General features: G+C 38.9%; 1 protein-coding gene across 1 annotated transcript in view; it reads right to left on the bottom strand.

Annotated features, from left to right (window-relative positions):
• The window catches only part of GPD2 (glycerol-3-phosphate dehydrogenase 2), a gene marked incomplete in the record, with an annotated part of 636,690 nt that overhangs the window by 189,125 nt on the left and 420,461 nt on the right, over nt 1-27,104 (bottom strand). Inside the window, 1 exon segment of the mRNA XM_053698314.1 lies at nt 11,675-11,868. Coding sequence (XP_053554289.1) covers nt 11,675-11,868 — 194 coding nt within the window.

Raw genomic sequence — 27,104 nt, 5'->3', positions numbered from 1 at the left:
CATGTGCATCACTCTTTTAAAGAATATAATGAAATATAACAATACTCCAACCCCAAATATCATTCATCATGATTTGCTGTTACAAATTATTTTTGAGAATCAAGAAATAATGTCATCCTTTCTCATTATAGCCTTTAGTCCTGGTCATCCATCTTAAAAATAATCATTATGTTGTTGTGAGTCAATTATTTGTTTACTGAGGCCTGGTATACAGCTGTGTATTTCTGTTGCCTTGTTTTTCTCTGATACACAAGTTCTACGCTATAATTATTTTAAACTTCGCTGATACAATAAAAGAATGATTCGGTGTATAACTAATCTTTCAGAAATACTATAACTTGTAGAATTTTAGCTGATTATGCTTATTTTGCTCCAGCTTTTTCTGTCCCTCCCCACAAAAAAACATAATTTATGTAAGAACTTACCTGATAAATTCATTTCTTTCATATTGGCAAGAGTCCATGAGCTAGTGACGTATGGGATATACAATCCTACCAGGAGGGGCAAAGTTTCCCAAACCTCAAAATGCCTATAAATACACCCCTCACCACACAATTCAGTTTAACGATTAGCCAAGTAGTGGGGTGATAAAGAAAGGAGTAAAAAGCAACAAAAAAAATGAATTTGGAAATAATTCTGCTTAATACAAAAAATCATAACCACCATAAAAAGGGTGGGTCTCATGGACTCTTGCCAATATGAAATAAATTAATTTATCAGTTAAATTCTTACATAAATTATGTTTTCTTTCATGTAATTGGCAAGAGTCCATGAGCTAGTGACGTATGGGATAGTAATACCCAAGATGTGGAACTCCACAGAAGAGTCACTTGAGAGGGATAAAATAAAAACAGCCATTTTCCGCTGAAAAAATTAATCCACAACCCAAAATATAAATTTAATCTCATAAATGAAAAGAAAAAACTTAAATATAAGCAGAGGAATCAAACTGAAACAGCTGCCTGAAAAACTTTTCTACCAAAAACTGTTTACGAAGAAGCAAATACATCAAAATGGTAGATTTATTAATTGTATGCAAAGAAGATCAAGTCGCTGCCTTGCAAATCTGATCAACTGAAGCTTCATTCTTCAAAGCCCACGAAGTGGAGACTGATCTAGTAGAATAAGCGATTCTCTGAGGCGGGGCCTGACCCGACTCCAAATAATCCTTATGAATCAAGGGGTCGATCCGATAAAAATCGTCGCCCGCAAAAGTCGGCGACGCCAATATTTGCGCGGGTTTGGTATCCTATATACGGCGTAACCTAGAAGTTACGCGCGTATATTTCTGCCGTCGCCCGTAGTTTTTTGGGCCATAGGCAGGTATACCAAACCCGCGCAATTTGGTATCCAATATACAGCGTAAGGACTTACGTGGCGAAAATGGAGAAAATCTTACTCCATTTTCACCTCGCCACAAAAAGCAGCCGTAAGAAGCCTTACGCTGACTATTGGAGCCCCGTAACTCCCTAAACTGGCTGCTAAAATAAACCTAACACCTAACGCATGCGCAATGTCTATCTCCCTGTCAACCGCGATCTTCTAAAATAAACCTAACACCTAACGCATGCGCAATGTCTATCTCCCTGTCAACCGCGATCCCCCGCCGCAATCCCTAATAAAGTATTTAACCCCTAAACCGCCGCCATCTACATAAACTAACCCCCTACTGTGAGCCCCTAAAAACGCCACCATCTAACTGATCTATCCCCTAATGTGAACCCCTTACACCGCCGCCATCTATATTAAAATTATTAACCCCTAATTTAATCTACCTACCCCGCCGCCAGCTATATTATCTATATTAACCCTAAGTATATTATAGTTAATATAGTCATTACATTATATATATTAACTATATTAATCCTAATTATATTAGGGTTAATATAGTTAATATAGTTACTATAGTATTTATATTAACTCTATCTAACCCTAACACCCCTAACTAAATTCTTATTAAATAAATCTAATTCATATTATAAACTAAAATATTCCTATTTAAATCTAAATACTTACCTATAAAATAAACCCTAAGATAGCTACAATATAATTAATAATTACATTATAGCTATGTTAGGGTTTATATTTATTTTACATGTAAATTGTTAATTATTTTAACTAGGTATAATAGCTATTAAATAGTTATGAACTATTTAATAGCTACCTAGTTAAAATAATTACCCAATTACCTGTAAAATAAATCCTAACCTAAGTTACAAATACACCTACACTATCAATAAATTAAATAAACTACAAATATCTATCTAAAAATACAATTAAATAAACTAAATTACAAAAACAAACAAACACTAAATTACAAAAAATAAAAAAAAAAGATTACAAGATTTTTAAGCTAATTACACCTATTCTAAGCCCCCTAATAAAATAATAAAGCCCCCCAAAATAAAAAAAATTCCCTACCCTATTCTAAATTAAAAAAAGTTCAAAGCTCTTTTACCTTACCAGCCCTTAAAAGGGCCTTTTGTGGGGGCATGCCCCAAAGAAAACTGCTCTTTTGCCTGCAAAAAAAACCACAATACCACCCCCCAACATTACAACCCACCACCCACATACCCCTAATCTAACCCAAACCCCCCTTAAATAAACCTAACACTACCCCCCTGAAGATCTCCCTACCTTGTATTCACCCAGCCGGGCCGAACTCCTCATCCGATCCAGGCGATGTGTTCCAGCAAGCGGCAGTGAAGTCTTCTTCCATCCGGGCGATGTCTTGAAGCAAGCGGCAGAGAGTCTTCTTCCATCGGCGATGTCTTCAAGCAAATCGGCATCTTCAATCTTCTTTCTTCGCTCCTCCGCCGCGGAGCATCCTTCCGGCACAACGACTTCCCGACGAATGAGGTTCCTTTAAATGACGTCATCCAAGATGGCGTCCGCCGAATTCCGATTGGCTGATAGGATTCTATCAGCCAATCGGAATTAAGGTAGAAAAATCTGATTGGCTGATTGAATCAGCCAATCAGATTCAAGTTCAATCCGATTGGCTGATTGGTTCAGCCAATCGGATTGAACTTTAGTAACCTGTAAACAACAAACAGGTTAGATGTTTGGCGAAAATCTTTAGTAGCCTGTAAGTAAAACTTCAAGGCACGGACTACGTCTAGATTATGCAAAAGACGTTCCTTCTTTGAAGAAGGATTAGGACATAATGATGGAACAACAATCTCTTGATTGATATTCTTGTTAGAAACCACCTTAGGTAAAAACCCAGGTTTTGTACGCAGAACAACTTTATCTGAATGAAAGATCAGATAAGGAGAATCACAATGTAAGGCAGATAACTCCGAGACTCTTCGAGCCGAGGAAATAGCCATCAGAAGTTTGATATCAATAGAATGAAGGACTTTAAGAACCAAGTTTAAGCTCCATGGAGGAGCAACAGGTTTAAACACAGGCTTAATTCTAACTAAAGCCTGACAAAATGCCTGAACGTCTGGAACTTCTGCCAGACGCTTGTGTAAAAGAATAGACAGAGCAGAAATCTGTCCCTTTAAATAACTAGCTGATAATCCTTTGTCCAAACCCTATTGGAGGAAGGACAATATCCTAGGAATCCTAACCCTACTCCATGAGTAATTCTTGGATTCACACCAATGAAGATATTTACGCCATATCTTGTTGTAAATTTTCCTGGTGACAGGCTTTCGTGCCTGTATTAAAGGTATAAATTACTGACTCGGAGAAGCCACGCTTTGATAGGATCAAGCGTTCAATCTCCATGCAGTCAGTCTCAGAGAAAGTAGATTCGGATGATTGAAAGGACCTTGTATTAGAAGGTCTTGTATTAGAAGGTCTTGTCTCAGAGGCAGAGTCCATGGTGGAAAGGATGACATGTCCACTAGGTCTGCATACCAGGTCCTGCGTGGCCACGCAGGCGCTATCAATATCACTGATGCTCTTTCCTGTTTGATTTTGGCAATCAGACGAGGGAGCAGAGGAAACGGTGGAAACACATAAGCCAGGTTGAAGAACCAAGGCGCTGCTAGAGCATCTATCAGTGCCGCTTCTGGGTCCCTGGACCTGGATCCGTAACAAGGAAGCTTGGCGTTCTGGCGAGACGCCATGAGATCCAATTCTGGTTTGCCCCAACGGAGAACCAATTGAGCAAACACCTCCGGATGGAGTTCCCATTCCCCCGGATGAAAAGTCTGACGACTTAGAAAATCCGCCTCCCAGTTCTCTACACCTGGGATATGGATCGCTGACAGGTGGCAAGAGTGAGTCTCTGCCCAGCGAATTATCTTGGAGACTTCTGACATCGCTAGGGAACTCCTGGTTCCCCCTTGATGGTTGATGTAAGCCACAGTCGTGATGTTGTCCGACTGAAATCTGATGAACCTCAGTGTTGCTAGCTGAGGGCAAGCCAGAAGAGCATTGAATATTGCTCTTAACTCCAGAATATTTATTGGGAGGAGTTTCTCCTCCTGAGTCCATGAACCCTGAGCCTTCAGGGAGTTCCAGACTGCACCCCAACCTAGAAGGCTGGCATCTGTTGTTACAATTGTCCAATCTGGTCTGCGAAAGGTCATATCCTTGGACAGATGGGCCCGAGATAACCACCAGAGAAGAGAATCTCTGGTTTCCTGATCCAGATTTAGTAGAGGGGACAAATCTGTGTAATCCCCATTCCACTGACTGAGCATGCATAATTGCAGCGGTCTGAGATGCAGGCGCGCAAATGGCACTATGTCCATCGCCGCTACCATTAAGCCGATTACTTCCATGCACTGAGCCACCGTGGGGCGCGGAATGGAGTGAAGAACACGACAAGCATTTAGAAGTTTTGATAACCTGGACTCCGTCAGGTAAATTTTCATTTCTACAGAATCTATTAGAGTCCCTAGGAAGGAAACCCTTGTGAGAGGAGATAGAGAACTCTTTTCTTCGTTCACTTTCCACCCATGCGACCTCAGGAATGCCAGAACTATTTCTGTATGAGATTTGGCAATTTGAAAGCTTGACGCCTGTATCAGGATGTCATCCAGGTAAGGAGCCACCGTTATGCCTCGCGGTCTTAGGACCGCCAGAAGTGAGCCCAGAACCTTTGTAAAAATTCTTGGGGCTGTAGCCAACCCGAATGGAAGAGCTACAAATTGGTAATGCCTGTCTAGAAAGGCAAACCTCAGGAACTGATAATGATTCTTGTGAATCGGAATGTGAAGGTAGGCATCCTTTAAGTCCACTGTGGTCATGTACTGACCCCTCTTGGATCATGGGTAAAATGGTTCGAATAGTTTCCATCTTAAATGACGTAACTCTGAGGAATTTGTTTAGGATCTTTAAATCCAAAATTGGTCTGAAGGTTCCCTCTTTTTTAGGAACCACAAACAGATTTGAATAAAACCCCTGTCCTTGTTCCGTCCGCGGAACTGGATGGATCACTCCCATTACAAGGAGACGCCCAGGTATCCTGAACATCTCTTGCCCACGCCTGGGCAAAGAGAGAGAGTCTGCCCCCTACTAGATCCGTTGTCGGATAGGGGGCCGCTCCTTCATGCTGTCTTAGAGGCAGCAGCAGGCTTTCTGGCCTGCTTGCCCTTGTTCCAGGACTGGTTAGGTTTCCAGGTCTGCTTGGATTGAGCAAAAGTTCCCTCTTGATTTGAAGCAGAGGAAGTTGATGCTGCACCTGCCTTGAAATTTCGAAAGGCACGAAAATTAGACTGTTTGGCCTTTGATTTGGCCCTGTCCTGAGGAAGGGTATGACCCTTACCTCCAGTAATGTCAGCAATAATTTCCTTTCAAACCAGGCCCAAATAAGGTCTGCCCCTTGAAAGGAATGTTGAGTAATTTAGACTTTGAAGTCACATCAGCTGACCAGGATTTGAGCCATAGCGCCCTACCCGCCTGGATGGCAAATCCGGAATTCTTAGCCGTTAGTTTAGTCAAATGAACAATGGCATCAGAAACAAATGAGTTAGCTAGCTTAAGAGTTCTAAGCTTGTCAACAATTTCAGTCAATGGAGCTGTATGGATGGCCTCTTCCAGGGCCTCAAACCAGAATGCTGCCGCAGCAGTGACAGGCGCAGTGCATGCAAGGGGCTGTAAAATAAAACCTTGTTGAATAAACATTTTCTTAAGGTAACCCTCTAATTTTTTATCCATTGGATCTGAAAAAGCACAACTGTCCTCAACCGGGATAGTGGTACGCTTTGCTAAAGTAGAAACTGCACCCTCCACCTTAGGGACAGTCTGCCATAAGTCCCGTGTAGTGGCATCTAATGGAAACATTTTTCTAAATATAGGAGGTGGGGAAAAGGGCACACCGGGCCTATCCCACTCCTTACTAATAATTTCTGTAAGCCTTTTAGGTATTGGAAAAACATCAGTACTCACCGGCACTGCATAGTATTTATCCAGCCTACACAATTTCTCTGGCACTACAATTGTGTCACAGTCATTCAGAGCAGCTAATACCTCCCCAAGCAATACACGGAGGTTCTCAAGCTTAAATTTAAAATTAGAAATCTCTGAATCAGGTCTCCCTGATTCAGAGACATCACCCACAGACTGAAGCTCTCCGTCCTCAGGTTCTGCATATTGTGACGCAGTATCAGACATGGCTTTTACAGCATCTACGCGCTCTGTATCTCGTCTAACCCCAGAGCTATCGCGCTTGCCTCTCAATTCAGGCAATCTGGATAATACCTCTGACAGGGTATTATTCATGATTGCAGCCATGTCCTGCAAAGTAATCGCTATGGGCGTCCCTGATGTACTTGGCGCCATATTAGCGTGCGTCCCTTGAGCGGGAGGCGAAGGGTCCGACACGTGGGGAGAGTTAGTCGGCATAACTTCCCCCTCGACAGACCCCTCTGGTGACAATTCTTTTATAGATAGACTGATCTTTACTGTTTAAGGTGAAATCAATACATTTAGTACACATTCTCCTATGGGGCTCCACCATGGCTTTTAAACATAATAAACAAGTATCCTCTGTTTCAGACATGTTTGGACAGACTAGCAATGAGACTAGCAAGCTTGGAAAACACTTTAAAGCAAGTTAACAAGCAATATAAAAAATGTTACTGTGCCTTTAAGAGAAACAAATTTTGACAAAATTTGAAATAACAGTGAAAAAAGGCAGTTACACTAACAAAATTTTTACAGTGTATGTAACAAGTCAGCAGAGCATTGCACCCACTTGCAAATGGATGATTAACCCCTTAATAACAAAAACGGAATAATAAATGACAAAAACGATTTTTAAACACAGTCACAACAACTGCCACAGTCTACTGTGGTTGTTACCCTCCTCAAACACGACTTTGAAGCCTTTTGAGCCCTTCAGAGATGTCCTGTATCATGCAGAGGGAAGCTGAATGTCTCTGTCAGTATTTTTAGCTGCACAGAAAAGCACTAAAACAGGCCCTTCCCACTCATATTACAACAGTGGAAAGCCTCAGGAAACTGTTTCTAGGCAAAAATCAAGCCAGCCATGTGGAAAAAAACTAGGCCCCAATAAGTTTTATCACGAAGCATATATAAAAACGATTAAACATGCCAGCAAACGTTTTATATTGCACTTTTATAAGAGTATGTATCTCTGTTAATAAGCCTGATACCAGTCGCTATTAAATCACTGCATTTAGGCTTAACTTACATTAATCCGGTATCAGCAGCATTTTTCTAGCAAATTCCATCCCTAGAAATATGTTAACTGCACATACCTTATTGCAGGAAAACCTGCACGCCATTCCCCCTCTGAAATTACCTCACTCCTCAGAATATATGAGAACGGCAGTGGATCTTAGTTACTTCTGCTAAGATCATAGAAATCACAGGCAGATTCTTCTTCTAATGCTGCCTGAGATGAAACAGTACACTCCGGTACCATTTAAAAATAACAAACTTTTGATTGAAGTTAAAAAACTAACTATAATACACCACTCTCCTCTTACTACGTCCATCTTTGTTGAGAGTTGCAAGAGAATGACTGGATATGGCAGTGAGGGGAGGAGCTATATAGCAGCTCTGCTGTGGGTGATCCTCTTGCAACTTCCTGTTGGGAAGGAGAATATCCCACAAGTAATGGATGATCCGTGGACTGGATACACTTAACAAGAGAAAAGGTAACCCTTGTCTGAGGACTCAAGGAACTTTTTGGTAAATTGATCCTCCAACCATGTCTTTGAAGAAACAACACTAGGTGATTTGTGTGAGATTCTGCAGAATGTAAAGACTGAGCTAGTACCAAGATATCGTCCAAATAAAGAAACACCGCAATACCCCGTTCTCTGATTACAGAGAGTAGGAAACTGAGAACCTTTGAAAAGATTCTTGGAGCTGTCGCTAGGCCAAATGTAAGAGCGACAAATTGATAATGCTTGTCTAGAAAAGAGAATCTCAGAAACTGATAGTGATCTGGATGAATCAGAATATGAAGATATGCATCCTGTAAGTCTATCGTGGACATATAATGCCCTTGCGGAACAAAAGGCAGAATAGTCCTTAAAGTCACCATTTTGAAAGTTGGCACTCTTACAAAACGATTCAAAATTTTCAGATCCAGAACTGGCCTGAATGAATTTTCTTTCTTTGGGACAATGAATAGATTTGAATAAAACCCAGACCCTGTTCCTGAAACTGAACTGGTATGATTACCCATGAAAACTCCAGGTCTGAAACACACTTCAGAAAAGTCTGAGCTTTTACTGGATTTGCTGGGATGCGTGAGAGAAAAAATCTCACAGGAGGTCTTACTCTGAATCCTATTCGGTACCCTTGAGAGACAATACTCTGAATCCATTGATTTTGAACAGAATCTGCCCAAATACTTTGGAAGAATCTTAATCTGCCCCTACCAGCTGAGCTGGAATGAGGGCCGCACCTTCATGCAGACTTGGGGTCTGGCTTTGGTTTCTTAAACGGCTTGGATTTATAGCCCCATCAACTCTGGGGATCTTTTCCCAAAACGCCAAACTAACTGCTGGAAAGGGATTCAATTTTTTAAACATTGAAGAAGGGATAAAAGAAGTACCAGGCCTATTCCATTCCTTGGAAATCATATCAGAAATAGCATCAGGAACTGGAAAAACCTCTGGAGTAACCACAGGAGGTTTATACACAGAATTTAAATGTTTACTAGTTTTAGTATCAAGAGGATTAGTTTCCTCAATATCCAACGTAATCAACACCTCTTTTAACAAGGAACAAATATATTCCATTTTAAATAAATAAGTAGATTTGTCAGTGTCAATATCTGAGGTAGGATCTTCTGAATCAGATAGATCCTCATCAGAGGAGGATAATTCAGTATGTTGTTGGTCATTTGAAATTTCATCAACTTTAAGAGAAGTTTTAAAAGACCTTTTACGTTTATTAGAAAGCGGGATAGCAGACAAAGCCTTCTGAATCGCATCAGCAATAAAATCTTTTAAATTCACAGGGATATCATGTACATTAGATGTTGAAGGAACAACAGGCATTGTACTATTACTGATGGATACATTCTCTTCATGTAAAAGCTTATCATGACAACTATTACATACCACAGCTGGAGATATAATCTCCAAAAATTTACAACAGATACACTTAGTTTTGGTAGAACTGTTATCAGGCAGCAGGGTTCCAACAGTGGTTTCTGAGAAAGGATCAGATTGAGACATCTTGCAAATGTAAGAGAAAAAACAACATATAAAGTAAAATTATCAGTTTCCTTATATGGCAGTTTCAGGAATGGGAAAAAAATGCAAACAGCATAGCCCTCTGACATAGAAAAAGGCAAGAGGCACATAGGAATGGGGTTTTAAATAATTAAATTATTTGGCGCCAAGTATGACGCACAACGCAAAATGAATTTTTTTGGCGCTAACATCTGGAAATGACACACTCGCGTCATAGCAGACGCAACCTTGTGCAAGGAAACTCGGCGTCAACTAAGACGCCAGAAATTACGAATTTGCGTCACCAGGCGTACCTTCGCGCCAAGAATGATGCAATAAACATCCGCATTTTGCTTCTCACGAGCCTAATATTGCCTGCGAAAATTTAATGAATAAGCAGTCAATTTGAAAAAAGACTATACCCCAGGTAAGTAAAATATTTTCCTAAATATGTTTTTTCCCAAATATGAAACTGATAGTCTGCAAAAGGAAATATACATAAACCTGACTCATGGCAAATATAAGTACAATACATATATTTAGAACCGTCTTAAGTAATGAAGTCTTAAGTAATGAAAACATACTTATCGAAAGACACCCATCCATGTATAGCAGATAGCCAAACCAGTACTGAAACGGTTATCAGTAGACGTAATGGAATATGAGAATCTCTACGACCGATACCAGAGAACCTATGAAAAAGATTTCCCGTGAGGAAAACCATAGAATTCAATAGGTGATACTCCCTTCACATCCCTCTGACATTCACTGTACTCAGAGGAATCGGGCTTCAAAATGCTGAGAAGCGCATATCAACATAGAAAATCAAGCACAAACTTACTTCACCACCTCCATAGGAGGCAAAGTTTGTAAAACTGAATTGTGGGTGTGGTGAGGGGTGTATTTATAGGCATTTTGAGGTTTGGGAAACTTTGCCCCTCCTGGTTGGATTGTATATCCCATACGTCACTAGCTCACGGACTTTTGCCAATTACATGAAATAAATAAATACTACCCCAGTTGTGTATCTGTTTAAAATAAAAATAAAGGAGCATATGCAGATTTATGTAAATGTGACAATACTATTCTTATACTTTACACAATAATAATTCTATTTAGATTTAAAAGTGTAATATTCATATTTTAAAAAACTTAGTTCAATAGCTATTTATGGTTTTATGCTAGACTTTTGTATTTATTGATATCTAGAACCTGCAGAGAAATGAACACGTGTCTCAACTGTGACCTCTTTAAGGGTAAATCCTACTTTCCCTCCTAGTCCCATTAAAATGACATTAAACACCTATTGCTTTTGTGTAAAATGGTGGTTGTCCCACGCTCCCCAGAGAGGCAAAAAAAATAACCTGCAAATCAAATAGCTGGTTTAGGCAATTTGAAACATTTTGAATACCTTAGCTATAGATTTTTTATTTTTTTTATCTCTCAAGGGAGCATGGGACAAAGCACGTTTTTGATTACACTTTTATGCCCAACCTTCTGAAAGGTAATATCACCCTTACAAAAATTCCTAAAAGAAATCCAAACTTTCTACATTTATACTATACTTTTTCTTAGTCCAAGTGAGAAAACATAAAGTACATGCATTTAAGTAGATCTGATCCCATGATTAAGTACACAACTCAAAATTACACAGGCTACAAGGGCAGCCATTTCAATGTTACTGCCTTCAGGAGTATAATTTTGTCACTTAAAACTTTGGGAGGTACGAAAGAACAAATAACAAAATATACTGGATCTTCTGAATAAAATCGGTACGAAAGAACAGCCGTGTAATGCTTTAAGTAAAGTGATCTCCAAACCACTATCATACAAAACTGATACAAAACAATTGAATGGTTTGAGAAAAAAATATTTGGACCGGAACAAATGTGAAAATCACGCAAGTAGAAACCGCTAATTACCCCATTTAGCCCCAGGAGAAAAAGTATACAATAATAAAACTGTATATAAAATGAGGCTTCAAGTAAATCAAGTCTACCAGAAATGCGATTCTTCATAACTACTACATTAATATAGGTAAACCTTAGAGTTACCTTCGACATCCGTGCTGAGGTAGTTGCGTACTTCTGTTAAAATAAAATTAATATCTTCCTCGGTAGGAATAGGATGTTGTGTAATCTCAGTTGGAGTGTCAGTAGTTCCAGCAATAGTCATCTTCTCCCATGGCAAGAAAAAAATCACTCGTCCATCACTGGTGGCTGGATCAAGTAATCCCATGTTATCTGGGCTGAAAAGAAATATCACCTCCTGGTCATTATCAAGTAACTCATATTATCTATGTATTCTATGTGTCATAGCAACAAACGCACAAGACTGAGATGCTGAATGAGCATAAATGTAATGAGGACAAATAAAACATTATATCCCTAGAAGAAATTTCCAAATAGCTAGAAGAAATAAATCCATTCACAAATAACCATTGAATATGTACAGGACTATTCAATAAACAGATCTTTTTACAAAATATTTTATAATTATTTAATGATTTTAATGTAACAAAGAAACATTTTGTAAACAATAAATCACAGGGGCACCATTAAAGGGATATGATACTCTAAAATGCCTCTGTTCTATCTTTTAAAAAAAAAAAAAAAAATGTATTAGAGACCTTTAATTAAAAAAAATGGATGTTGCTGGACATATCTATAAGAGATGTCTCTGTCAGCTAGAGTACAACTGAGTTCCTGGACATAATCTTTTACTTCCTGCTAGTTCACCTTAAATTTAAACTGCTTTAACATAACCGGTTTTAACGCAAAAAAAATTGTAATATGTTTAACTGCAGCTCTTTATATACATGACAGAAAATATTGGCAATCTGTTCCTCAAAGAATATGTCCACAGGGTCGACTCCTGTTGGTATAGAATGACAAATGCTCATATTATGGCATTTTAAGTAGGCATAAAAAATTGTGTTTAATCCAGCAGTCTCAAGTACCCTATCAAAAACAATTATGGTTTCCCCTTTCATTTCACATACAAATCTTGGCACACATTTTTAGTTTATGAAACAGTGGAGTTCAGTGAGTACTTGGAGCAAGCCAGGAATATATTCTTCAAATATTTATTAATACAATTAATATTATGTACATTCAACATATGTTTGCTTTATCAATTGGCAACAATGTAAATGATATTCTAGCTGCAAATATCACCAATTAAAATAGTGAAAAGCAGTTGCAATAGAAAATATACTATTACTTTAGGGGCTATGGGGTAGATTTATCATAGGGCGAGCGGACATGATACAATGTAGCGTATCCTGTACGCTGCACATCGATAAATGCCGACAGCATACGCTGTCAGCATTTATCATTGAACCAGTAGTTCTTGTGAACTGCTGGTGCAATGCTGCCCCCTGCAGATTTGCGTAGCAGGGGGTGTCAATCAACCCGATCGTATTCGATCGGTTGATTTCTGTCAGTGGCCTCAGAGCAGACGGACAAGGTTTTTAGACTGCTGCTTCATAACTTCTGTTTCCAGTGAGCCTGAAAGCTTGCGCGGAAACAGGGGCATCAAGCTTCATACAGAGCTTGATAAATCGGCCCCTATATGTTAAATTGTCTACATATGCTTAATATACAATCGGCAATTAAAAACTGCATTGCCAAAGATCTGCACACAAAATAAATGTCTTGATAGCATTCAAAATTGTTAGGAAAATTTGTAGGGGTTTTTGTAAGTCTAGAAAAGCAAAGGGACACATCTCTTGATTCCACTCTCAAATATGGGTACTTAGTCTTTTTTTGCAGTGGCCAATTAGAGGCCACATATCACTAAGTTTGCTCACACACCTAAGCAGCGCAGCTGAATAATTGCGTAGCGATATTCCATTTAAAGCAAAGCTCATCCAAACTGCAGCATAGTCAAGTATGTGGAATATGTAAATAAAGTGTGTAGGACCATAAACCAATAATGCTGGAAACTTGACCCATGCAGTTATTGAGTTATGGAACTCTAAGTAAAAATGATATGAGCTGCAGTTTAATGAAGATGCCATAGGTTACCTGTGTATTTAAAGGTAATCTGCTGCAAACTACCTAGAAAAAAACATAATTTATGTAAGAACTTACCTGATAAATTCATTTCCTTCATATTGGCAAGAGTCCATGAGCTTGTGACATATGGGATATACAATCCTACCAGGAGGGGCAAAGTTTCCCAAACCTCAAAATGCCTATAAATACACCCCTCACCACACCCACAATTCAGTTTAACGAATAGCCAAGTAGTGGGGTGATAAAGAAAGGAGTAAAAAGCATCAACAAAGGAATTTGGAAATAATTGTGCTTTATACAAAAAAAATCATAACCACCATAAAAAGGGTGGACCTCATGGACTCTTGCCAATATGAAAGAAATTAATTTATCAGGTAAATTCTTACATAAATTATGTTTTCTTTCATGTAATTGGAAAGAGTCCATGAGCTAGTAACGTATGGGATAGTAATACCCAAGATGTGGAACTCCACGCAAGAGTCACTAGAGAGGGAGGGATAAAAATAAAAACAGCCATTTTTCACTGAAAAAAATAATCCACAAACCAAAATATAAGTTAATTCTCATGAAATGAAAAGAAACAAGTGCAGAATAATCAAATTGAAACAGCTGCCTGAAGAACTTTTCTACCAAAAACTACTTCCGAAGAACCGAATACATCAAAACGGTACAATTTAGTAAATGTATGCAAAGAAGACCAGATTGCTGCTTTGCAAAGCTGATCAACTGAAGCTTCATTCTTAAAAGCCCACGATGTGGAGACTGATCTAGTAGAATGAAATGTAATTCTCTGAGGCGGGCTTGACCCGACTCCAAATAAGCTTGATGAATCAAAAGCTTTAACCACGATGCCAAGGAAACGGCAGAAGCCTTCTGACCTTTCCTAGAACCAGAAAAGATAACAAACAGACTAGAAGTCTTCCTGATATCTTTAGTAGCTTCAACATAATATTTCAAAGCTCTTACCACATCCAAAGAATGTAAGGATTTCTCCAAAGAATTCTTAGGATTAGGACACAAGGAAGGGACAATTTCTCTATTAATGTTCTTAGAATTCACAACCTTAGGTAAGAATTTAAATGAAGTCCGCAAAACCGCCTTATCCTGATGAAAAATCAGAAAAGGAGATTCACAAGAAAGAGCAGATAATTCAGAAACTCTTCTAGCAGAAGAGATGGCCAAAAGGAACAACACTTTCCAAGAAAGTAGTTTAATGTCCAAATAATGCATAGGCTCAAATGGAGAAGCCTGTAAAGCCTTCAAAACCAAATTAAGACTCCAAGGAGGAGAGATTGATTTAAAGAAATGCTTGATACGAACCAAAGCTTGTACAAAACAGTGAATATCAGGAAGCTTAGCAATCTTTCTATGAAATAAGACAGAAAGAGCAGAGATTTGTCCCTTCAAGGTAATTGCAGACAAACCCTTATCCAAACCATCCTGAAGAAACTGTAAAATTCTAGGAATTATGAAAGAATGCCAAGCGAATTTATGAGAAGAACACCATGAAATATAAGTCTTCCAAACTCGATAATAAATCTTTCTAGAAACAGATTTACGAGTCTGTAACATAGTATTAATCACTGAGTCAGAGAAACCTCTATGACTAAGCACTAGATGTTCAATTTCCATACCTTCAAATTTAATGATTTGAGATCCTGATGGAAAAATGGACCTTGAGACAGAAGGTCCGGCCTTAATGGAAGAGGCCAAGGTTGGCAACTGGACATCCGAACAAGATCCACATATCAAAACCTGTGAGGCCATTCTGGAGCTACCAGCAATACAAACAACTGTTCCATGATGATTTTGGAGATCACTCTTGGAAGAAGAACTAGAGGCGGGAAAATATAAGCAGGTTGGTAACACCAAGGAAGTGTCAACGCATCCACTGCTTCCGTCTCAAGATCCTTGGACCTGGACAGGTACCTGGGAAGTTTCTTGTTTAGATGAGAAGCCATCAGATCTTTTTCTGGAAGACCCCATATCTGAACAATCTGAGAAAACACATCTGGATGGAGGGACCACTCACCCGGATGTAAAGTCTGACGGTTGAGATAATCCGCTTCCCAATTGTCTACACCTGGGATATGTACCGCAGAAATTAGACAAGAGCTGGATTCCGCCCAAGAAAGTGTTTGAGATACTTCTTTCATAGCTAGGGGACTGTGATTGACATATGCCACAGATGATATTGTCTGTCTGAAAGCAAATGAAAGGTTCTCTCTTCAACAGAGGCCAAACCTGAAGAGCCCTGAAAATTGCATGAAGTTCCAAAATATTGATTGGTAATCTCGCATCTTGAGATTTCCAAACCCCTTTTGCTGTCAGATCCCCAAACAGCTCCCCAACCTGAAAGACTTGCATCTGTTGTGATCACAGTCCAGGTTGGACAAACCAAAGAGGCCCCTAGAACTATACGATGGTGTCTAACCACCAAGTCAGAGAAAGTCGAACATTGGGATTTAAGGATATTAATTGTGATATCCTTGTATAATCCTTACACCATTGATTCAGCATACAAAGCTGGAGCAAAGGGGATCGCGTCCGATGCTGCAGTCATGAGACCTAAAACTTCCATGCACATAGCTACTGAAGGGAATGATTGAGACTGAAGGTTCCGACAAGCTGAAAACAATTTTAATTGTCTCTTGTCTGTTAGAGACAGAGTCATGGACACTGAATCTAGCTGGAAACCTAAAAAGGTAACCCTTGTCTGAGGAATCAAGGAACTTTTTGGTAAATTGATCCTCCAACCATGTCTTTGAAGAAACAACACTAGTTGATTCGTGTGAGATTCTGCAGAATGTAAAGACAGAGCTAGTACCAAGATATCGTCCAAATAAGGAAACACCGCAATACCCCGTTCTCTGATTACAGAGAGTAGGGCACTGAGAACCTTTGAAAAGATTCTTGGAGCTGTTGCTAGGCCAAATTGATAATGCTTGTCTAGAAAAGAGAATCTCAGAAACTGATAATGATCTGGATGAATCGGAATATGAAGATATGCATCCTGTAAGTCTATTGTGGACATATAATACTCTTGCTGAACAAAAGGCAGAATAGTCCTTATAGTCACCATTTTGAAAGTTGGTACTCTTACATAAGGATTCAAAATTTTCAGATCCAGAACGGGTCTGAATGAATTTTCTTTCTTTGGGACAATGAATAGATTTGAATAAAACCCCATACCCTGTTCCTGAAACGGAACTGGCATTATTATTCCTGATAACTCCAGGTCTGAAACACACTTCAGGAAAGCCTGAGCCTTTACTTCGTGAGAGAAAAAATCTTCTCACAGGCGGTCTTACTCTGAATCCTACTCTGTACCCTTTAGAGACAATACTCTGAATCCATTGATTTTGAACTGAATTGTTCAAACATCTTTGAAAAATTTTAATCTGCCCCCTACCATCTGAGCTGGAATGAGGGCCGCACCTTCATGTGGACTTGGGGGCTGGCGTTGATCTCTTAAATGGCTTGGATTTATTCCAATTTGAGGAAGGCTTCCAATTGGAAACAGATTCCTTGGGGGAAGGATTAGGTTTCTGTTCCTTATTTTGTCGAAAGGAACGAAAACGGTTAGAAGCTTTAGATTTACCCTTAGGTCTTTTATCCTGAGGCAAAAAAACTCCCTTCCGCCCAGTGACAGTTGAAATTATTGAATCCAACTGAGAACTAAATAACTTATTACCTTGGAAAGAAAGAGATAGCAATCTGGACTTAGAAGTCATGTCAGCATTCCAAGATTTAAGCCACAAAGCTCTTCTAGCTAAAATAGCTAAAGACATAGATTTAACATCAATTTTGATATAAAAAATGGCATCACAAATGTTGAATCAAGTTAACAATGCTAGACAATTCAGTATCCAATATTTGTTGTGCTAAAGTCTCCAACCAAAAAGTTGAAGCACCTGTAACATCAGCCAAAGAAATTGCAGGCCTGAGAAGATGACCTGAATATAAATAGGCTTTCCTTAGATAAGATTCAAGTTTCCTATCTAAAGGATCTTTAAAAGAAGTACTATCTTCCGTAGATATAGTAGTATGTTTAGCAAGAGTAGAGAGAGCGGGATGGCAGACCCTTATGAATAGAATCAGAAATAAATTATTTTAAATTTACAGGTATATCTTGTGCATTAGATGTTGAGAGAACAGCAACAGGTAATGAATTACTACTGATGGATACATTCTCTGCATGTAAAAGTTTATCATGACAACTATTAAAAACCACAGCTGGAGAAATAACCTCCACAAGTTTACAATAAATGCACTTAGCTTTGGTAGAACTGAAATCAGGCAGCAGGGTTCCAACAGTGATTTCTGAGACAGGATCAGATTGAGACATCTTGCAAATGTAAGAGAAAAAAACAACATATAAAGCAAAATGATCAATTTCCTTATATGGCAGTTTCAGGAATGGGAAAAAAATGCAAACAGAATAGCCCTCTGATAGAAAAAAAGGCAAGAGGCATATAGGAATGGGGTCTTAAATAACGAAAATATTTGGCGGCAAGTATGACGCACACAAACAGAAAAATATTTTTTGGCGCCAAAAATGTCTGGAAATGACACACTCGCGTCACAGATGACACAACATTGTGAAAGACTCGGCGTCAACTAAGACGGCGGAAATGACGAATTTGCGTAAACGAACGTAACTTTGCACCAAAAAAAAACCGTGCGCCAAGGACGACGCAATAAACGTTGGCATTTTTCGCCCTCGCGAGCCTAATTCTGCCTGAAAATTTAAAAGACAGTCAATTTGAAAAAAGAGCATAAACCCGAGGTTAGAAAAAATTTGGCTGATAGGATTCTATCAGCCAATCGGAATTATGGTAAGATAAATCTGATTGGCTGATCCAATCAGCCAATCGGATTGAGCTTGCATTCTATTGGCTGATTGGAACAGCCAATAGAATGCAAGCTCAATCCGATTGGCTGATTGGATCAGATAATCAGATTGAACTTCAATCTGATTGGCTGACTGAATCAGCCAATCAAGTTTTTCCTACCTTAATTCCGATTGGCTGATAGAATCCTATCAGCAAATCGGAATTTGAGGGATGCCATCTTGGATGAAGTCCCTTAAAGGAACCGTCATTCATCGTTAGTCCGTCGGGGAAGGTGGATGTTCCGCGTTGGTGGTCTGAAGATGGAGCTGGAAGAAAGAAGATAGAAGATGCCACTTGGAGGAAGACATCGCCCGGATGGAGGACCTCTTCTTTGCCGCTTGGATCAAGACTTCGCCCGGATGGAGGACCACATCGCCCAGATTGGATGAAGAATTTGGCTCGGCTGGGTGAAGACAGCTCAAGGTAGGGAGATCTTCAGGGGGTTAGTGTTAGGTTTTTTAAGGGGGGATTGGGTGGGTTAGAGTAGGGGTATGTGGGTAGTGGGTTTTAATGTTGGGGGGGTTGTATTTTTTTTTACAGGTAAAAGAGCTGATTACATTGGGGCAATGCCCCGCAAAAAGCCATTTTAAGGGCTGGTAAAAGAGCTGATTACTTTGTAATTTAGAATAGGGTAGGGCATTTTTTTATTTTGGGGGGCTTTATTATTTTATTAGGGGGCTTAGATTATTTGTAATTAGTTTAAACTTCTTGTAATATTTTTTATTTTCTGTAATTTAGTGCGTTTTTTATATTATAGATTATTTTATTTAATTAAATGTAATTGTAGGTAATTGTAGTTAATTTATTTAATTAATTTAATGATAGTGTAGTGTTAGGTTTAATTGTAACTTAGGTTAGGATTTATTTTACAGGTAATTTTGTAATTATTTTAACTAGGTAGCTATTAAACAGTCAATAACTATTTAATAGCTATTGTACCTAGTTAAAATAAATACAAAGTTGCCTGTAAAATAAATATAAATTCTAAAATAGCTACAATGTAACTATTAGTTATATTGTAGCTATATTAGGGTTTATTTGATAGGTAAGTATTTAGTTATAAATAGAATTAATTTATTTAATTGTAGGAATATTATTTCGTTTTATTTAAATTATATTTATGTTAGGGGGGTGTTAGGGTTAGACTTAGGTTTAGGGGTTAATACATTTATTATAGTGGCGGCGAGGTCCGGTCGGCAGATTAGGGGTTAATAATTGTATTTAGGTAGCGGCGACGTTGGGGGGGCAGATTAGCGGTTAATAAATATAATATAGGTGTCGGCGATGTTAGGGGCAGCAGATTAGGGGTTTATAGCTATAATGTAGGTGGAGGCGGTGTCCGGTCGGCAGATTAGGGGTTAAAATTTTTTATTAGAGGGTTTGTGATGTGGGTGGGGCCTCGTTTTAGGGGTACATAGGTAGTTTATGGGTGTTAGTGTACTTTGTAGCACAGTAGTTAAGAGCTTTATGTTCCGGCGTTAGCCCATAAAGCTCTTAACTACTGACTTTTTTTGGCGGTAGGAGTCTTGTCGGTAGAGGCTCTACCGCTCACTTCTTCCAAGACTCCAAATATCAGCGTTATGCAAATCCCATTGAAAAGATAGAATACGCAATTAACGTAAGGGGATCTGCGGTAACCTGGAATCGCGGAAAGAAAGTGAGCGGTAGACCCTTTCCTGGCTGACTCTAAATGCCAGCGGGCGGTAAAAAGCAGCGTTAGGACCCCTTAATGCTGCTTTTGACGGCTAATGCCAAACTCTAAATCTAGGCGTAACTTTTTTTTTTTTTTTTTCTTTTCAAACAAGCTTTATTAAGAATATAAATTAGTGATACAGGAATAAAGACATTCATTACACAGTGCAGTTCTTTGAGTCAGAAAAAGAATAAAATATATAAAAAAGGAAGAAAAAAAACAATGAATCACTGACAATCTATTGATATCATAGATCGGTTCAGAAACATAAATTACGAGCGAAACGGAGCTCCACCCAGCAGGTAAGGTGGGTGTTCCCGCTTCAAATAAACAGCAGTCAAAAATGTCTGCATCAGTCCTTAATTCCCAACAGTTTGTGAAAGCTTGATAATTTTATAATTTTGACAGATTTACATCATACAAAAAGTATGAAATGTACAAATCATTAATAAACTTGTAATATAAATGTTGTGCTTAGGAGGATTCAAAAAAGAGGAAGTATAGAAAGAAAGGTGAGAAAAGAAAAAAGGTGCACACAGCTAAAGGGGGAGAGAGAACTAGGCGTAACATTTTATCACCTCTTTCACATTACCCTTCGTAATACTTAGAGTAGGCAAAGAGAATGACTGGGGGTGGAGTCAAGGGAGGAGCTATATAGACAGCTCTGCTGTGGTGCTCTTTGCCACTTCCTGTTAGCAGGAGGATAATATCCCACAAGTAAAGGATGAATCCGTGGACTCGTCGTATCTTATAGCAGAAAGGAAATATACTGAAAACCTGAATCATGGCAAATATAAGTACAATACATATATTTAGCTGAGAGTGTCTTAAATTATGAAAACATACTTACCAAAAGACACCCATCCACATATAGCAGATAACCAAACCAGTACTGAAATGGTTATCAGTAGAGGTAATGGAATATGAGAGTAAAAGGGAGGTAGGAGATGAATCTCTACGACCGACAACAGAGAACCTATGAAATAGATCCTCGTGAGGAAAACCATTGCATTCAATAGGTGATACTCCCTTCACATCCCTCTGACATTCACTGTACTCTGAGAGGAATCGGGATTAAAAATGCTGAGAAGTGCATATCAACGTTGAAATCTTAGCACAAACTTACTTCACCACCTCCATAGGAGGCAAAGTTTGTAAAACTGAATTGCGGATGTGGTGAGGGGTGTATTTATAGGCATTTTGAGGTTTGGGAAACTTTGCCCCTCCTGGTAGGATTGTATATCCCATACGTCACTAGCTCATGGACTCTTGCCAATTACATGAAAGAAAACAAAATGTATGCTTACTTGATAAATGTCTTTCTTTCCGGGCATGGAGAGTCCACGACTTCATTCCAATTACTAGTGGGATATTCAACTCATAGCCAGCAGGAGGAGGCAAGAACACCCCAGCAAAGCCGTTAAGTGTAACTTCCCTTGCCCATAATCCTCAGTCATTCAGCCGAAAATGGAAAAACATAATTTATGTAAGAACTTACCTGATAAATTCATTTCTTTCATATTAGCAAGAGTCCATGAGCTAGTGACGTATGGGATATACATTCCTACCAGAAGGGGCAAAGTTTCCCAAACCTCAAAATGCCTATAAATACACCCCTCACCACACCCACAATTCAGTTTAACGAATAGCCAAGAAGTGGGGTGATAAAAAAGTGCGAAAGCATATAAAATAAGGAATTGGAATAATTGTGCTTTATACAAAATCATAACCACCACAAAAAAAGGGCGGGCCTCATGGACTCTTGCTAATATGAAAGAAATGAATTGATCAGGTAAGTTCTTACATAAATTATGTTTTCTTTCATGTAATTAGCAAGAGTCCATGAGCTAGTGACGTATGGGATAATGATTACCCAAGATGTGGATCTTTCCACACAAGAGTCACTAGAGAGGGAGGGATAAAATAAAGACAGCCAATTCCTGCTGAAAATAATCCACACCCAAAATAAAGTTTAACGAAAAACATAAGCAGAAGATTCAAACTGAAACCGCTGCCTGAAGTACTTTTCTACCAAAAACTGCTTCAGAAGAAGAAAATACATCAAAATGGTAGAATTTAGTAAAAGTATGCAAAGAGGACCAAGTTGCTGCTTTGCAAATCTGATCAACCGAAGCTTCATTCCTAAATGCCCAGGAAGTAGAAACTGACCTAGTAGAATGAGCTGTAATTCTCTGAGGCGGAGTTTTACCCGACTCAACATAGGCAAGATGAATTAAAGATTTCAACCAAGATGCCAAAGAAATGGCAGAAGCTTTCTGGCCTTTTCTAGAACCGGAAAAGATAACAAATAGACTAGAAGTCTTTCTGAAAGATTTAGTAGCTTCAACATAATATTTCAAAGCTCTAACAACATCCAAAGAATGCAACGATTTCTCCTTAGAATTCTTAGGATTAGGACATAATGAAGGAACCACAATTTCTCTACTAATGTTGTTGGAATTCACAACTTTAGGTAAAAATTCAAAAGAAGTTCGCAACACCGCCTTATCCTGATGAAAAATCAGAAAAGGAGACTCACAAGAAAGATCAGATAATTCAGAAACTCTTCTGGCAGAAGAGATGGCCAAAAGGAACAAAACTTTCCAAGAAAGTAATTTAATGTCCAATGAATGCATAGGTTCAAACGGAGGAGCTTGAAGAGCCCCCAGAACCAAATTCAAACTCCAAGGAGGAGAAATTGACTTAATGACAGGTTTTATACGAACCAAAGCTTGTACAAAACAATGAATATCAGGAAGAATAGCAATCTTTCTGTGAAAAAGAACAGAAAGAGCAGAGATTTGTCCTTTCAAGGAACTTGCGGACAAACCTTTATCTAAACCATCCTGAAGAAACTGTAAAATTCTCGGAATTCTAAAAGAATGCCAAGAAAAATGATGAGAAATACACCAAGAAATATAAGTCTTCCAGACTCTATAATATATCTCTCTAGATACAGATTTACGAGCCTGTAACATAGTATTAATCACAGCGTCAGAGAAACCTCTTTGACGAAGAATCAAGCGTTCAATCTCCATACCTTTAAATTTAAGGATGGCCATCCGGACAAGATCCGCATACCAAAACCTGTGAGGCCATGCCGGAGCTACCAGCAGAACAAACGAGCATTCCTTCAGAATCTTGGAGATTACTCTTGGAAGAAGAACTAGAGGCGGAAAGATATAGGCAGGATGATACTTCCAAGGAAGTGATAATGCATCCACTGCCTCCGCCTGAGGATCCCGGGATCTGGACAGATACCTGGGAAGTTTCTTGTTTAGATGGGACGCCATCAAATCTATTTCTGGAAATTCCCACATTTGAACGATCTGAAGAAACACCTCTGGGTGAAGAGACCATTCGCCCGGATGCAACGTTTGGCGACTGAGATAATCCGCTTCCCAATTGTCTACACCTGGGATATGAACCGCAGAGATTAGACAGGAGCTGGATTCCGCCCAAACCAAAATTCGAGATACTTCTTTCATAGCCAGAGGACTGTGAGTTCCTCCTTGATGATTGATGTATGCCACAGTTGTGACATTGTCTGTCTGAAAACAAATGAACGATTCTCTCTTCAGAAGAGGCCAGAACTGAAGAGCTCTGAAAATTGCACGGAGTTCCAAAATATTGATCGGTAATCTCACCTCCTGAGATTCCCAAACTCCTTGTGCCGTCAGAGATCCCCACACAGCTCCCCAACCTGTGAGACTTGCATCTGTTGAAATTACAGTCCAGGTCGGAAGCACAAAAGAAGCCCCCTGAATTAAACGATGGTGATCTGTCCACCACGTTAGAGAGTGTCGAACAATCGGTTTTAAAGATATTAATTGAGATATCTTTGTGTAATCCTTGCACCATTGATTCAGCATACAAAGCTGAAGAGGTCGCATGTGAAAACGAGCAAAGGGGTTCGCGTCCGATGCAGCAGTCATAAGACCTAGAATTTCCATGCATAAGGCTACCGAAGGGAATGATTGTGACTGAAGGTTTCGACAAGCTGCCATCAGTTTTAGACGCCTCTTGTCTGTTAAAGACAGAGTCATGGACACTGAATCTATTTGGAAACCCAGAAAGGTTACCCTTGTCTGAGGAATCAATGAACTTTTTGGTAAATTGATCCTCCAACCATGATCTTGAAGAAACAACACAAGTCGATTCGTATGAAATTCTGCTAAATGTAAAGACTGAGCAAGTACCAAGATATCGTCCAAATAAGGAAATACCACAATACCCTGTTCTCTGATTACAGACAGAAGGGCACCGAGAACCTTTGTAAAAATTATTGGAGCTGTAGCAAGGCCAAACGGCAGAGCCACAAACTGGTAATGCTTGTCCAGAAAAGAGAATCTCAGGAACCGATAATGATCCGGATGAATCGGAATATGCAGATATGCATCCTGTAAATCTATTGTGGACATATAATTCCCTTGCTGAACAAAAGGCAAGATAGTCCTTACAGTTACCATCTTGAACGTTGGTATCCTTACATAACGATTCAATATTTTTAGATCCAGAACTGGTCTGAAGGAATTCTTCTTCTTTGGTACAATGAAGAGATTTGAATAAAACCCCATCCCCTGTTCCTGAACTGGAACTGGCATAATTACTCCAGTCAACTCTAGATCTGAAACACAATTCAGAAATGCTTGAGCTTTTACTGGATTTACTGGGACACGGGAAAGAAAAAATCTCTTTGCAGGAGGTCTCATCTTGAAACCAATTCTGTACCCTTCTGAAACAATGTTCTGAATCCAAAGATTGTGAACAGAATTGATCCAAATTTCTTTGAAAAAACGTAACCTGCCCCCTACCAGCTGAGCTGGAATGAGGGCCGCACCTTCATGTGGACTTAGAAGCAGGCTTTGCCTTTCTGGCTGGCTTGGATTTATTCCAGATTGGAGATGGTTTCCAAACTGAAACTGCTCCTGAGGATGAAGGATCAGGTTTTTGTTCTTTGTTGAAACGAAAGGAACGAAAACGATTATTAGCTCTGTTTTTACCCTTAGATTTTTTATCCTGTGGTAAAAAGGTTCCTTTCCCACCAGTAACAGTTGAAATAATAGAATCCAACTGAGAACCAAATAATTTGTTACCATGGAAAGAAATGGAAAGTAGAGTTGATTTAGAAGCCATATCAGCATTCCAAGTCTTAAGCCATAAAGCTCTTCTAGCTAAAATAGCTAGAGACATAAACCTGACATCAACTCTGATAATATCAAAGATGGCATCACAGATAAAATTATTAGCATGCTGAAGAAGAATAATAATATCATGAGAATCATGATGTGTTACTTGTTGCGCTAAGGTTTCCAACCAAAAAGTTGAAGCTGCAGCAACATCAGCCAAAGATATAGCAGGTCTAAGAAGATTACCTGAACACAGATAAGCTTTTCTTAGAAAGGATTCAATTTTCCTATCTAAAGGATCCTTAAACGAAGTACCATCTGACGTAGGAATAGTAGTACGTTTAGCAAGGGTAGAAATAGCCCCATCAACTTTAGGGATTTTGTCCCAAAATTCTAATCTGTCAGACGGCACAGGATATAATTGCTTAAAACGTTTCGAAGGAGTAAATGAATTACCCAATTTATCCCATTCTTTGGAAATTACTGCAGAAATAGCATTAGGAACAGGAAAAACTTCTGGAATAACCACAGGAGATTTAAATACCTTATCCAAACGTTTAGAATTAGTATCAAGAGGACCAGAATCCTCTATTTCTAAAGCAATTAGAACTTCTTTAAGTAAAGAGCGAATAAATTCCATTTTAAATAAATATGAAGATTTATCAGCATCAACCTCTGAGACAGAATCCTCTGAACCAGAAGAGTCATCAGAATCAGAATGATGATGTTCATTTAAAAATTCATCTGTAGGGAGAGAAGTTTTAAAAGATTTTTTACGTTTACTAGAAGGAGAAATAACAGACATAGCCTTCTTTATGGATTCAGAAACAAAATCTCTTATGTTATCAGGAACATTCTGCACCTTAGATGTTGAAGGAACTGCAACAGACAATGGTACTTTACTAAAGGAAATATTATCTGCTTTAACAAGTTTGTCATGACAATCAATACAAACAACAGCTGGAGGAATAGCTACCAAAAGTTTACAGCAGATACACTTAGCTTTGGTAGATCCAGCACTAGACAGCTATTTTCCTGTAGTATCTTCTGACTCAGATGCAACGTGAGACATCTTGCAATATGTAAGAGAAAAAACAACAACATATAAAGCAAAATTTATCAAATTCCTTAAATGACAGTTTCAGGAATGGGAAAAAATGCCAAAGAACAAGCTTCTAGCAACCAGAAGCAATGAAAAATGAGACTTAAATAATGTGGAGACAAAAGCGACGCCCATATTTTTTAGCGCCAAATAAGACGCCCACATTATTTGGCGCCTAAATGCTTTTTGGCGCCAAAAATGACGCCACATCCGGAACGCCGACATTTTTGGCGCAAAATAACGTCAAAAAATGACGCAACTTCCGGCGACACATATGACGCCGGAAACGGAAAAGAATTTTTGCGCCAAAAAAGTCCGCGCCAAGAATGACGCAATAAAATGAAGCATTTTCAGCCCCCGCGAGCCTAACAGCCCACAGGGAAAAAAGTCAAATTTTTGAAGGTAAGAAAAAATGATTAAATCAAATGCATTATCCCAAATATGAAACTGACTGTCTGAAAAATAAGGAAAGTTGAACATTCTGAGTCAAGGCAAATAAATGTTTGAATACATATATTTAGAACTTTATAAACAAAGTGCCCAACCATAGCTTAGAGTGTCACAGAAAATAAGATTTACTTACCCCAGGACACTCATCTACATGTTTGTAGAAAGCCAAACCAGTACTGAAACGAGAATCAGCAGA

Source organism: Bombina bombina, chromosome 1 (assembly GCF_027579735.1).
Source record: "Bombina bombina isolate aBomBom1 chromosome 1, aBomBom1.pri, whole genome shotgun sequence".
Taxonomy (NCBI): Eukaryota; Metazoa; Chordata; class Amphibia; order Anura; family Bombinatoridae; genus Bombina; species Bombina bombina.
Note: the sequence above shows the minus strand (reverse complement) of the source record. Positions and strands in the feature narration are given on the sequence as shown.